The sequence below is a fragment of the Cuculus canorus genome, chromosome 12 (assembly GCF_017976375.1).
Source record: "Cuculus canorus isolate bCucCan1 chromosome 12, bCucCan1.pri, whole genome shotgun sequence".
Classification (NCBI taxonomy): domain Eukaryota; kingdom Metazoa; phylum Chordata; class Aves; order Cuculiformes; family Cuculidae; genus Cuculus; species Cuculus canorus.
In genome coordinates, this window is record NC_071412.1 from 22,495,064 (window position 1) to 22,509,717 (window position 14,654).

The 14,654-nt window shown below is 55.0% G+C and overlaps 1 protein-coding gene across 10 annotated transcripts in view; it reads right to left on the minus strand.

Annotated features, from left to right (window-relative positions):
- Positions 1–1,116: 1,116 nt before the first annotated feature.
- The window catches only part of CPEB1 (cytoplasmic polyadenylation element binding protein 1), a 37,623-nt gene continuing 24,085 nt past the window's right edge, over positions 1,117–14,654 (minus strand). For 6 of the 10 annotated variants that reach the window (XM_054077817.1, XM_054077818.1, XM_054077819.1 and 3 more), the window contains 9 exons: positions 11,460–11,686; positions 9,433–9,682; positions 9,027–9,140; positions 8,829–8,933; positions 7,364–7,500; positions 6,069–6,267; positions 3,609–3,703; positions 3,321–3,401; positions 1,118–2,565 (listed from right to left, as the gene is read on the minus strand). In XM_054077817.1, the coding sequence (XP_053933792.1) occupies positions 2,455–2,565; positions 3,321–3,401; positions 3,609–3,703; positions 6,069–6,267; positions 7,364–7,500; positions 8,829–8,933; positions 9,027–9,140; positions 9,433–9,682; positions 11,460–11,686 (1,319 nt within the window). In that variant the 3' untranslated portion in view covers positions 1,118–2,454. Of the gene's footprint in view, positions 2,566–3,320; positions 3,402–3,608; positions 3,704–6,068; positions 6,268–7,363; positions 7,501–8,828; positions 8,934–9,026; positions 9,141–9,432; positions 9,683–11,459; positions 11,687–13,136; positions 14,007–14,654 lie in introns of those variants that run through there. The other 4 variants (XM_009567223.2, XM_054077814.1, XM_054077822.1 and 1 more) reach the window with 3 other exon arrangements.

The window sequence follows — 14,654 nt, forward strand, 5'->3', positions numbered from 1 at the left end:
CCCTCACCTCCTCTTCTCCAGGCTAAACAGCCCCAGGGCCCTCAGCCGCTCCCCCGACCCCTGTTCTCCAGACCCTTCCCAGCTCTGTTCCCTTGTCCAGACGCACTCCAGCCCCTCAATGTCCTTCTTGCAGTCAGAGGATCAGAACTGAACCCAGGAATAGAGGTGCAGCCTCACCAGCACCAAGTGCAATGGACAAACCCCTCCCTGCTCCTGCTGCCATCCCATGGCTGAGCCAAGTGGGGATGCTGGTGGCCTTCTTGGCCACCGCTGGCTCATGTTCAGCCACTGTCACCCAGCATCCTCAGAGCCTTTTCTACCATGCAGCTTTCCAGCCGCTCCTCCTAGAGCATTGTGAGGGGGTGTTGTGACCCAAGTGCAGGACCCAGCACTTTGCCTTGTTGAACCCCACCCTGCTGGCCTTGGCCCATGAAGCCTTCCTGCCCTCTAGCAGGTCCACACTGCCACCCTAGTGCCACCTGCAAACCCAGGAACAGACCCAGCACTGACTCCTGCATCCTGAGCATGGCTCTCCTGACTTAGGCTGGAGGCAAGGACACTGCTTTGGGTGAACAGGTGTCCCAGGTGGCACCAGCAAGGCCCAGATCAGGCTGTGACAGAGGAGCAAGCCAAGCCCCCACATATTCACAGCACCATCACCAGCCCCCAAGGACAAGGGGAGGCCACTCCTGGGGCTGCAGAGCTGCCCAAAACCCTCTCCAGGGGCACAGTGTGCCCATAGGTGCTCACTGTGGGCAGCCCCACCACACCCAACACCCTGCCCAGCCCTGGAGCCCATCCCCACCCTCGAACAGCCCAGCAGGGCACCTCCCCTCCCCTAAGAGTGGGCCATCCCAATTAACTTCATTAACTCACTGCTTAAGTAGGAGAGCTCCAGCTGGAGCCTGGCTGCTTCTCCCAAGGGGTCCCAAATGCACCAACTGAAGGAACCTTAGGTAATTGGTACCTAAAACCAAATCTCCCTCCAGTCACACAGAGACCCTCACAGCACCCATACATTCCCCACCATGCTCCACTCCTCAAGGCATTTCACTATCCCAGCCTTCCTGGTTGCAGAGATCCCACAAGTAAGGAGTAGAAGAGTGTTGTGGTTTGTTTTTTTTTGCTGCAACGTGTTTAATATGTGCCAAAAACTACACCACAGCTTACTCCACGCATCTGCAGGAGAGTGCAGTCTTGCCTGCATATACTACAATGAGGTAGAGACTTCACACACAGCTTCACGAAACCCCACAAAGAGCAGCTGGGATTATGCAACAATGCAACATCAGCTCAGCAGAAAAAAAAAAGGGAGAAATTATGACACTGGTTCTTTGGCACACAGCTTCCGATAGAGGGGAGAAGAAGGAAAAAATAAAACAATGCTAATTAAAGTTCTCAAATCCCAGCAGCAGCATCCCAGTCAACTGCACTGTTGCTCTGTACGTTTCGTAAAGGAAAGGAAAAGTCCTTGTCCCCTCTAAGAGAAAGGGCTCCCAGGAACCTCTGGCCACCGGCCGGCACAAAGCCCTTTTTTAGCTCATTACAAAAGAAAAGGTCAGTCCTGTGACTTCATGTGATTAAAAACCTCTATCAACCCCCCATAAGTGCAACTTAAAAAAGTGCAACAAACTATTTAAAACTATGTACAGCAGCTCGGAGATCAATTATCCAGTCCAGTTTCGAGTCCAAAAAAGCCCGTCCTGCTCCGTAGCGAACCCCTCTGTTTCCAACTCCCCACCAGCAGCCCCAGACACAAACTGCAGTAATGTTAAAAGCTGCCAGGAAAGAAAAAAATCTTTCGTTTCAAACGACTTAAAAACTGTTTAAGAGTGTAAAAAGGAACTGGTAAAAACCCTCGAGCGTAAAATATGAAATATGATTTGGTTTAAATGAAGAGCAAAGTCTCCTAGTTGTTACAGTAAAAAACGCCAGCTGAACATCCAGTTGATGCCGTTCAGGTGGGGGTTAAATGAATGGAAAGGCACTGTATGGCAACGGCAAAGAAATGGAGCCATGAGACCTGCATCATCACCACCGGTATTGCGAGGAATGTAAAAAAGCGCCTTTAATAAATAAAAAACCTAGGGGAAGGCATCTGCAAAAACACCTTCTCAACACGTGGCCCTTTTTTGTGGTTTTTTTTTTTTTTTTTTTTTTTGCTTCTCATCAGCAAACCACGAACCAAAGTCTGGGAACTGCGGAATCACATGAGGGGCGCTCCTCCCCCTCAGAACCCCCCAAACCAAACCTGACAAAATCCACTGTGCATTAGTGCAGAAACAAAAAGACCAGCAAGTGCAAACGTGAATGTAAGATTTTTTTCCCCGTTAGTCCTCAGGAAGCGCGTTCCCAGCCTGGGTCTGGCCCAGCAGGCACGTTCGTGCGCTCTCCACTCGGCAGGGTGACAAAAGGACTTTCTCCTGCGCCAGCCCCAGAGCCATGGCAGCCTCTTTAGCTGGAGTCCCTGTTCTTCTGGTTGCGCATCAGCGGGCGGTGGTGACGCAGGACCTCCATGGAATGCTGCCAGTGCCAGCAGGAGCGGCAGAAGTACTTGAAGCAGATCTGGAAAGAGAGCAGAGGGGCAATGCTGTGGGGCAGGGATTCCAAGCCAGACAAATAGACATCACCAGGGAAGCAGAATCCCCTCTCTCCCCGTTTTGCATCCCATCAGCCCACAGATCTTTGAAGGGAGGGAGAGGATTCCAGCCATGCTGCCAGCAGACACATTGTGCTGGGCTTCCAGCACAGCCCCTTTAACATCAGTTTGGAAAATGAGGATGTGGGCACTGGGCAGAAGCAGACAGAGCTGACACTTGGCAGGCACAGGCTCTGCCAGCATTCCTGCTGCCACCTCTCCCAGCAGAGCATGCTGCTGCTCAGCAATCTTTGAGAAACTGAGGAAGCTGTCAGACCCTGGCCAAGCTCTTTTGCCTACTGTGAGTGGAGGTCAGCCAGGGTTCCTACATTTTGAGACCAACTGCAGGGTGACAGCTTCCAGCAGGTCACATCTGACAGATCAGCAGCCTCCCCTTGTGATCAGCCTGCTGTCCATGGCAGGCCCTAGCATAGCACCAGCAGAGCTGCCACATCTCCAGCTCGAGGCAGGATTGGAAAGCTACCTTTCCATCTCAGTGAGCACCAGAGCTGCACCCTAGAAGTGCTGCACCTTCTCTGAAACCTGGGGCCCTCGTGTGAACACTTCACTCACCCTCCTCACTCAGCAAGGGGGAAAGAGGCATCCCCAGGGACAGGCCTACTCCTCCACGAGGACAGGCCCCAGCACAGGAGCTGAGCACAGCAGCGGCAGAAAGTGTTACCTGGTCTCGGCAGAAGAAAGGGCCAGGCTGGGCACTGCAGACTTGGCACAAGGAGTCCTCCAGGTATGGGTCAATCTGAACCTGCCGGAGAACCAGGCACATGGAGGAGTGACTGCCCATCCCTGGGGACTGCCCTGGATCCCTCCCATCCATTGCCAGCATCCCTCCCAGCTGGCAGGGCAGCAGCTCACCACCTCCTTCTGCATCCACAAGGACACTGGGCAGGCTCTGCAGGCCATGGTGCCCTGTCACATGGATCCAGGTCCCCCCCCTGCCAGCTCCACTCACCTTTTTAGTAAACTTGGTGGTTTTTATCTCCACAAATGCAGCGGTCACTGCCTTCAGGTAGCTGCGCTGGTTGTTAAAAGTGACACGGCCAGATCCTGGAATGAGCCAGACCACAGGCGTTAGACTGATGTGGCACCTCTGGCAGGAATCAGCACCACCAGCTTTTGCAGGGAGACCACATCCAAGCCCTGGTGACTCTGCTTGCTCCTTCCTCACACAGTAACAGAAGCACAACAGGCAGCTGGGAGCAGAAAAGCCCTTCCAAACACCTCCAGGCTGGCTGAGGTGAGCTTACAGGTGGTAGCACTCCCAGGAAACCCAGCATCAGGCACAGGGATGCTGCCATGGCACTCCCAAAGGCAGCAAAGCAGCAGGCTCCATGCCTGCACCTCAAATACACCAGTGCACAGCTCAGCAGCTTTTATTTTGAGCCTCCCACTCATTCTGGAGCCTCATGTATTGCAGCTTCATTGCCAGTCAGCAGCATTCCCACACCACTCTCTTCCAGCCAAATTGTGTTAAGCTCCAGGAAAATGCATCCATGCTTACCTGTGGGTTCCTCTCCGCAAAGTAAGGGGAGCTTTGGCTGTTAGGGGCTGCCCTGTGCGCCAGCAGAGTGCAGCACAGAGCCTTATCCAGAACCCATCATCTGCCCTCTGGCAGCGTCACATGGGACACAGACAGGAGGGCCTGGATTTGCTTCAGAGTTACACTCAGTGCAGGGACTGCAGCTGCACTCGGGGGTCCCCCTTTCTTCCAAAGGGGTCAATTCCCCCTCACAGCAGGACCACCCAGAAGCCACGTGGGTCAGTCAACCCAAATCAGCTCCTCATGAGCACAGCAGACACTGCTCCTCTTGACACAGCACCAGGAGGATCCCCTCCACCCAAGATGATCTGGCATGTTGCAGGTTATACACAGGAGCAATCCCCGAGAGCCTCCCGCCAAAACAGAGCAGCACCTCTGCGCAGGAGATGCTCCTACAGACACTGAATATCAGGGTACAGTTTAGTTACTGAAATACAGTCAGCCTGAAGCAAAGGCTGGAAACGCTGACCTGCCATTGGGAGCCAGAGTTCCCACTTGTTGGAGAGAGCAACCTGGGCTCTACAGGAGGTTTTCATGTCACACTCTAGGACTGCACAGTGCCAGTATGGGGCAGCCAACTGGCCAAGACTGCATTCTGTGGTCATACAGGAGCTAAGAATTTGCTTAAGGTCTCACAGTTCATTCCCCCTCCCTTGGGATTGACCTCCTCACTCACAAAGTGCTACAGCAACATAGGCGCATCCTAGCCCAGGCCTCAGCCAGGACAGCCTGAAAGCTGCCCAAAGACAATAAGTAGCAGGAGGCAGCTCTGCACTGCCCAGCTCAAACGCTGTTCCTGCCTAGCAACATACAAAGACTCATGACTTAATGCAGCCTGAGCCTGCAGAGCTGCTCCTCAGCTCCAGATGTAGGGTTTTCTAGACGGACCCGTAACCTCAGAGCTATCTCACAACACCACCAGGGAGGTGCACAGGACACACGCGACACAGATCAGCTCCTGTGACACAAGTGGCAAGTCCTCAGCTCCAGTCTTGGAGGCTGTCTCCACAGGGCATGGGGATGGGGCTGTTCTCCAGGTCGCTAGAGGGGCTGTACACTCCTGATCTACTCTTTTCAAACCCATCATCCTGTCTGGGAGGTGGGATCAGGGAGGCTTCATCCTCTCTACCTGCAGAAGCACAGCAGGTCTGTGCAGCTGGAGGCTGGAGTTTAGGGTGACAGGCTGGCTGCCAGCAGCACTTTGTGGTTTCAGCCCCAGCAGAAGAGGGGAGTGTTGTCCCAGAGTCATCCCTGCCTCACTGACCCTAGAAAAGCCAATGCCGAGCTGAGGAGGATGTGCTGGCCCCCAGCAGACACGGGGAAGCCTTTCCCTTGTGTGACCAGCTGCCTCCCAGCCCAAAGCAACAGCACCCCAGGGGGGAACTGAACAGGACAGTGGAGACAGGACACTGCCCATGAGCACTGGTCCTACAGAGCCATCCATGGCCCTGCTCCCGCCGCCATCACATAGCCAGCACCTCCTCAGCTGGAAAGGCCACCAGCCAGTGGAGGAGTAGCTAAAGCAGCACCTAACGACTATTAACAGCACTTTATGGGGAAGAAAACCCTTCAGCAGTACCTAATGAGATTCAAAACAGCAAGCAACTCTGGAACAATCTAGGACCTCCTAGTTCCCAGGCACATTGGCTCTGCAGCCCTCCCCACTGCTGGGTCACCTCCCCATGGCAGAAGGCAAAGAGCATAGCCTGCAGAAGAGGTTGCCTGGACATCTGCTCCCAGAGCAGGTGGAAGCAGATCATGGCACCCCAGGCAGCCCTTCCTTCCCACTGCAGGACCAAGCAAAGGGCACTGCTGCAGCCTCCTCAGAGCATGGTCTGGGTGACTGCTGATCCTGACAGGATCATGACTTACCAATGGGATACTTGTGTTTGTCCGTGTCAATGCCAGCATAGACCACCCCTCCAAACAGGTCATACATGACAGCCGCCAGGGCCTCCGCATTCAGCATCCCGTGCAGAGCACCCACAAACACTGTCTTGCTGGGATCGAGCCGCTGTGATGGACTACGCACAAAGTTGCTGTCTGCCAGCACCCACGGGATCACCTGCACCTGGAACCACACAGCAGAGGGAGAGTTAGTCCAGGGCTGGCAGAGCCACAGGCTGTGCTGCTCCTCCGTGCCCTCGGCTGAGAGCAGAAGCCATCCCAGACCCTCAGACCTCACCTTCAACCTGCAAACACCCCTTTTATTAGTGCTACTCAGGGTCCGCAGCTCTAGCCTTGCTCCAAACGCCTAAGGAAGCTAAACCAGAACCCAACACATTGGTCCCTTGGGGCTGGCAGCCAGGAAGCCATCCACAGGAATGGATTTTACTGACTGCTCACTCCGATATTTACAGCCCAGCCAGACCCCTCCCTGCACAGAAGCTGGTCATTAGAGATCAGTGGAATACCCCACCCACTACCAATTCCAGCAGAAGCTCCCATCTGGTGGGACAGCCAACACCAGGCTGCAAGGAGGAGAAACTGCTGCTAGAGCTCAGTCACCAGGCATGAAAGTGCTGCCAACAGCCAGACACCAGGAGCGCTGTCTGGAGGGCGATTCCTTTGTGCCTGTCTAGATAAGAGCTGAATTTCAATTCTTTAGCCGCACAAACCTGTGCGGCAGTTCCTGATCTACAGCTGAGGTCCTCCTTTCCCAGAAAGGCAACCCGAGCCTCCAGCAGCCTCAGCATCTCCACCTCCAGAGCCAAGACTGTGTGGGCAGCAGCCAGTTACAGCTATGAATCCAAAATACTCGACTGCCACAAGTGTGAAAGCCACGTGTTCTGCCAGCAGACAGGGTCTAATAACACACCCAAGGTATCATAGCCTTTTTCTGCAAGCAAAGGTGCGGAACACAGAATGGAACAGTAAAATCCTTGCTCCTGTGCTCATTTCCTGGTAACTCAAGCTGCTCAGCTCCACGAAGGCAGGGTCTGCCCCACATCCAGGAGCTCTGGGTTGCAATTCCTGACACAAGCTGTTGTGAAGGACACAAACACTGACCTGACCCTTCCCTGCCTGCATCCGGCCCCAGTGCAGGAGCACATCAATTAAAGACGGCCAAGAACCAGTGTGACTCCTGCTGCTGTTTCAGCTGAAGCAACACTGCACATCCCGTTGTCTCCAGGGATCTCACCAGCGTCCCCTGCAGGGTTGCTCACCTCTTTGCAGCGCATCCTGCGGCTAGACATCTTGAAGTAGTATTCACTGAGCCCATCGGGACTCAGCATGTCCTGGGAGCATGCCTGGAGCAGAGCACGCACAGACTTCTCTGATTCAAACACCAAGTAGACATATCCTTTAGAGGTGGAGGGAAAGGAGCAGTTGTTAGAGATGCAGTGGAGGAGAAAGATCATCCCAGCTTGCAGACACTAAAAATCCTCTGGAAGCCACACAAAGTATCTACACTACAGATCCCTTGCCATCCCCAACCCCAACTGGAAGAGGGATTTGCAGTGCCTGCCCCAGCAGATGATCCTCTGGTGCCACACAGCTCTCGGACAGAGCCCAAGCTACACGTGGCACAAGGAGCAGGCTGCCTGCATCCAGTGGCATGTGGGTCACTGTCCCCCAGCACAAAGACACATCTGGACATGACCTCCAGCCTGACCACAGCATGGCCTGCAGGAAAACAGGCTTTGCTTCACACTTTGGAAATCTTGGCCGAGAAACAGAAGTTCCAGGCTTTAAAATCCCTTCCACCATGGAATAGTTTGGGCTGGGACCTCCAAGCCCATCCAGTTCCAACCCCTGCCATGGAGGGGGACATACTTCCCACTGGATCAGGGGGCTCCAAGCCCTATCCAACCTGGACTTGAACACTTCTGGGGCAGGGCAGCCACCACTGATCTGGGCAGCCTGGGCCAAGACCTTCCCACCCTCACCAGCAGAACATTTTTCCCCGAGATCTCACCTTAAACTCCCTTCCTTCAGCTTAAAAGAGTCCTCCTCATCCTGTGCCTGCCCTCCCTGATCAAGAGCCCTTCCCCAGCTTCCCTGGAGCCCCTTTCAGTACTGGAAGCTACTCTAAGGTCTCCCTGGAGCCTTCTTTTCTCCAGGTTGTCCTCACTCAGGAGGTGCTCTTGCCCTTGGATCATCTCTGTGGCCCCATCAGTGCCAGCACGCTGTACCTTGCACTGCTCTGGTGACTGAATGAGGCTGGTAGGCACCACTGTGCCTACAAAGCAACTATTCAGTCACCCCATAACTTGTTTCCACTCACACAATACACCGGCCCAGGTACTCTACACCTGATTACGCCCCAGACACTGCTTGGCTCAGTCCCCACAGCCTGCTGGCTCTACATGCACTTTGTGCCAAAGGTGCTCATGCTGGCAGTGGAGACCAGTGGCTCCTGCCCAGAGCAGAACAGCCCCACATGGGGCACCAGAAGCCCCAGAGAGGATTTCCCCCACCCTACGCTTCCACCCAGCCCTGCTAGTGATGAGTGGGGATGCCGGGTTTGAGGTGACAGCGCTCCGCAACCCTGGTGCTGACCCAAGTGAGCGTGGGACATTTACCCTAGGTGCTCTGTACCATCCAGTCACCAGCATGCAGCCGTACCATCCCAGTATCCGTGCTGTAACATAGCATGGGAAAAAAGTAACCCTACCGTGTCGCTATTACCTTTAGGCATATTACCTTTGGGAGGGCAGCGCGGGTGTTTGCCATCCTTACCAGGCCACTCCACACTCAGGGAGCCAAACACACGGAAGGTGTTGATCAGTCCAGCTACAAAGGAAGAAGAGAAGTCAGCTTTCCTTCAGAAAGCTCCATTCTGATGTCAAGACCCCAGGCCTCAGCATGGGCCTGGGGGCTGCTCACCTTCCGTGATGTCCCATGGGACGCCTCCCAGGAACACTTTACAGGAGTAGACAGGGTTCTTGTAGTTTCGAGGAGGCAGCTGCCCACTCCAGGTGTAGGTAGCTTCATTCACAGCTTGGACAAGCACAAGCAACGTTCAGTATGGCACCACTCCCACTCTCACAGAGGTCTCCAAGCAAATCCCCACATTCCACAGCTCCAGGTTTAGCAGAGCCACTGCAGCGAGCAGCTGCCCAGATAGCCTGTCTTCCCATCAGCAGGCAGACCCAGTGTCAGGCTTGGGCATGGAGCATAGTTTGATCATTGCACACATGCCCAGCCATGTTACTGAGGCCAGCTGTGTACCCTCAGACACACAGGACCACCACCATGCACTGGAGCTGGCCAAGACCCCCACCCAACCTACCTGCTGCTTGCCTGTGGAGCCTGGCTTCTCTTTCGATACTGAAGGGATCTTCTGGAGAATCCAGGAGATCCCAGGAAGGCCACGCAGACACTCCAGGCCATCTTTTTGATGTACTGGCTGGGGAGGAAGCAACTGCAGCCAGGGCAGCTTGATCTTGATCCAGTCGAGACCCCACTCCCATCTTTAGGGGGTCTCTCGACACCCCACTGAGGGGTAGGAAGGGCAGAGGAGGGGAGATGCGAAGGCTTGACTGCAAGAGAAAGTCCATGTTAAAACCGCACTTCTGAGGAAGAGCGCATAATGCTGTAGGCCATGTGTCACGCTGGGCCCTGCCCTTGCTCATAGCAGAAGGGTCTCTCTGATCTCCGGTTCTCCGAAGACCCTCAGAGGTCTGTCAGAGGCAGGACAGCAGCCCTCATACCTGTCCCAGCAGCCTGACAGGACACTGTTACTCTGGGAAAGGCTTGCCCCTGCAGACACTTCCCACTGAACCTGTGCCCAATTATCATCAGTGGGGACTGCTGCAGGCCACAAATCCACCTCTGACTGCACAGCCTTAAGGACCGCTGTCATCCCCAGGAGCACCAGACAGCACAGGAGCCATGCACTTTGCTGGCAGCAGGCAGGGCTTGCCAGCAGCTCTGCAGGTCCTCAGACAGCACTCACCTCCCATGGACCCACTTCCAGTCACACCAGACCTGATCAGGGGCTCAGCTGGCTGCAGACCCAACCACTCCCTTGTTTATCCAGTCCCTCCCAGGGTGAAGGAGTAAAACCAGGGATGTGAGACACCATGCAGCTTAGTGCCAGCCACCCTGCTCCCACAGCCGCCCACGCCAAGGCCAAGGCCATGCCAAGGAACACCTGACCTTCAGGAACAAGGCCAGCACAAAGCCCTGCCATCCTGCATTGCCTGCTGTCATCAGAGCTCAGGAGTTGCAGCTCCTTACAGCTCCCCTGCTCCAGATTCCGATTCTCCAGGGGCTCCAGGAAAGCTGAGGAGTGGCTCTTGATCAGGGAGGGCAGGGACAGGACAGGGGGAATGGTTTTAGGCTGAAAGAGGGTAGATCGAGATGAAATCTTAGGGAGAAATGTTTTGCTGTGAGGGTGGCGAAGCCCCAGCACAGATCACCCAGAGCAGGGGTGGCTGCCCCACCCCTGGAGCTGTTCAAGGCCAGGTTGGATAGGGCTTGGAGTCCCCTGATCCAGTGGGAGGTGTCCCTGCCCGTGACAGGGGTTGGAACTGGATGGGCTTGGAGGTCCCAGCCCAAACCATTCCATGAGTCTGATTCTTCATGGTAGATCACTGGAAAATCAACCCCACAGAACCAGCTATGTCATCCTTCATGTCCACTGTACCATGGCAGAGCCAGGAGCAGCTCAGACCCAGCTTTAGTTCCAAGGAGAGCCCCAGGGAGAGCTCTCCCAAGAGAGAGCCACACTGTGCTGCTGGCACCCGGAGATACTGCTCTCACTGTGGCACAGACTAGGTCAGTGAGGGACACTTCCTGGCTTCCAAATTTAGCTGTGCTTTAGGGGAACAGAAGCAGGCCAGACCCAGTTTGTGCTACCAGAAACAGCCCTGAGATAGAGAATTGCAGCCAGCAAACAGGAAAGGCAGTGAAAAGCAGGGACAGGAGCCTCTGGGAAGCCCACACTAGAGCCAGCTGCACTGATGAACGACCTCCCAGTCAGCACTGGGTCACAGACGCCCTCCTGCCACACCCCAGCTCAAGCACTCAGGTCCCTGCAGTGGGAACTTCAACCCATTTGGGTTGCAAGCACAAAGGCAAAAGGCCAAAACATTGAGAAACAAAACAAAAAAAAAAAAAAATAGCATCAGTCTGCGCTGAAGGAGGTCTGCATGAGCAGCCCTTCTGCCAAACCCAGGGTTGCAGATGAACTTTGCCTTGCCAGTGTGGGCACCACGGACCCCTCTGGCAACCCCTTCCCCTGCAGCACTCCAGCTCTCCTGCACTCTCCACAAAGGCACCAGGAACAAAAGCAGGCGCGAGACCCAAACTTACGATCAAATCTGAGAGGTGGTCAGAGCCTGAGCTGAACCCACTCGTGTCCGAGTCTGAGGGGCTGCTGGAGCGGGAGTCCAGGAGGGAGCGGGAGTCCAGGCGGGAGTTCCTCAGTGTTGGCGTGGAAAACTTTTCTGACAGGTCTGATCCAATGGGATCCAAAGGCAGGAAACCCAGAGGGGGCTTCCCCAGGACATTCCCAAGAGGATTACTCAGCATGCTGAGAACTGCAATGGAGAAAGAGCCTGTCAGTGCTGCAGCATGACACACCTCCTTCCTTCCCCACTCTGTGGCAGCAGCCCAGGAGGGTGCTGGCTCCCATCAGCCCACAGATGGCTCACCAGGAAGGTGCCACAACCAGCAAGCATCAGCTCCAGAAAGGTTGTGTGCTCTCTGCTGTCAGTTGCAGCGCAGCTGGAGCCAGCTGCAGAACCTGGTGTGGCCAGCAAACAGGAGCCTCTCATACACATGCTCCAGATGGGCCCCCTTCACCCAGTCCGTGCCATTACACCAGCATTTCTTGCTGCATGTGCTGGGATCCACGCAGTTTTAGTGACAGGGGGCAGAGACAGGGCCCAGGGCCAGCATTTGCTGCACACACCAGCAGCCAGGCCGAGAGAAACAAGGTCAGGCCCATTAGCAGGTATTTGCAGGTTGGGAGGTGTGATGCTGCACACATTGGCTCTGATGGGAGACTGTATCGCCTGGCCTGCTCACATGGGAGATGCTCCACAACCAGCTGCAAGCACCATCCCCGGGACGCACTCACAACAAGCCTGTCTGGTTAGGCCTCTGCCCGCAAGCCAACAGATGAGTACGCACCAGACTGCTTCCCTTGCACGGCAGCAGGGTTTCCTCTCACTGAGAAGAATCAAGGCAAGCAAATTCCTCCCTCCAAACAGAGCCATCCCTATGTTCCCCGAGTGGAGCACCAGGTCATGGAAGTTCCATCCTGCTCTGTGGGTCAGCAGTGTAGGGCCTGCAGGGCTGGCTTGGCTGTGCAATATCCCACGGGGGCATGACACCAGCAATCTCTGTTCGGAAGGAGCAAGTCCCAGCAAGCTGAGCGTGTCCCCAAACAGAGTGAAAAGAGCAAAGCATGCAGAAATGATTTTAATTACTCAGAGGCTGCAAAACAAGGCAGCTTGCCCTGAAGCTTTCACCAAGCAAGCTTGGGATCCACCTGATCTGCTCCAGCCCCAGCTGATCCCAACCAGCAAGTACTCCAAGGTTTTATCTCAGGTCTTCAGGTAGCTCTTGTAGAAGAGGATTAACAGCCCAAAACGCTGCCTGAACCAGGTGAGTGGAAAAATGCTACTGCAAAGCAGCACATGATATTCAGACAGCAGTACAAACTCTGTGCCAGCACCAGAGAAAGCAGCCTAGCATAGCCAAAACAGGATGCAGAGATATAACTGTCTCACACAGTGCTTCCCAGAACGTACCAGCTACAGAGCTGGCCTCTCCAGCCTCACTATGGTGGGAAACCTCAAAACACCACCAAAACCCTAGACAGATACAGCTGGGTCCTTACTTGAGTAATCTCCCTCATCCCAGGGCAGAGCCAGCCTGCAGGAGCTGCCAGTGACAAGCACAGCATATCCCCACATTTTATCCCTGAAAGATTGCCCAAAGGTGCAGACCCATGATAGCTACAACACAGGACTATGAACTCACCTACAACTGCACTCAAAGGGACCTCCTGCGCTTGGAATACCTGCTTGGCTCTCCAACTGCAGCACCTGTCCTCGCACCCAGCTCCACAGGCATGGAATGCCCTTGCTGGCCAGCGGGACTCACTCTGGACAGCACCTGGAGCAGCAGCCGACCCACTTGCTGCAGCGGACGGTGAGGGAAAGCTGCTGCTGACTGCTCAAGCCAGGGACGAGGCTGCTTGCTGCTAGTCACAGCGCCGGGCAACACACCTCCCAGCCCAGGCAAGCTGCACTCTGCTGGTTCGCCGGCTTCGCTGAAGCCACGTGATGTGTTTAAAAATACAGCTGGTGCATTGTTCCGGGGAGACAGCTGAATGTGTTAAACAGGCTCAAAAATCTGATTAGTCACTAAACAGCACAGAGTCACAGCAAAGCAGCTGATCCCACAGCCCAAGCCGCACCGCCAACACGCTCTGGCACAGACGCCCTCCTCTGCCAGTGATCCTGGTGGGTTTGTAATGCTGGGCAGAGAGCAGCCCCGTTCTGACCCCATGCATTCAGTGTTCCTAGAGACGTGGGGCAAATGCCACCCAAACTGCTGCCAGGCAATGCTGTCCTGCACCTTGTCTCCTGGCTATTGGAGATGCAAGACCAGAATCCTGTTTGGGATGTATCACCAAGGGTCCAAGGGCTCATAAGGACGCTCCTAAAGGTACTAGGGGTCCAGCTGCTCTGGCCCATTTATTCCAACCCCACCTTTGCTGCCACACTGGCTTGCAATAGCTGCTGCTTACGCATTTGCTCCCAGTATTGCTTAGCTCTCGCCGCAGCCAGAAAACCAGTAAGGCCAGTACAGATGCATGCAGGCAGCAGGCCTTTCAAGGGATCGACTGTCTGGGCAGCTGAGTTACAGCACTGAGCAAAGTCCCAGCAGCTACAACTGACCCACTCTTAACCTCTTGTCCTGAAGTGCTGACATCCTGCTGCTAACACAGATGGATTTTATCCACTCCAGAAGCCTTGACAGGTCTGCACAGGCAGTGCAGAGTTACTGTCTCCGCAGGCTGCCCTGAGTGGGTGGGAGACCCTGTATCACCCCGGTGGGTCTGACTCAGCTTCGCAAAGTACCTACAGCTGCTCACAGGGACACAGGAAGGAAAAGCTGCAAGCCACAGTTGGCGCTGCCTCCTCCGCACTTGCCAAGTGCTCAGGTTGTGTCCTCTGCAGCCACCTTTGTGGGTAGCCTAGGAAACACCAGCACAAGAGAACAGATTGCATTTCTCACCCCCAGCCTGGAGGCAGGCCACTCCAACTCCCTGCCTGCAGGGCTGTCTACAAAACCCTCCTGGGGGATAAGCAAACAGGCTGCCCACCTCACAAACACCCTCAGGTCATTGGGGCCACACAATAAAATCCCAGCTCTTCCAGGGAATTTGGTTCTCTCGTGGAAGGGGAGACAATGTCATCTCTGACACACGTGCAAGATGCATCAGCAATTCCTAGTGTTGAGATCCCACAGTGAAGCAGCAGACACCAGACT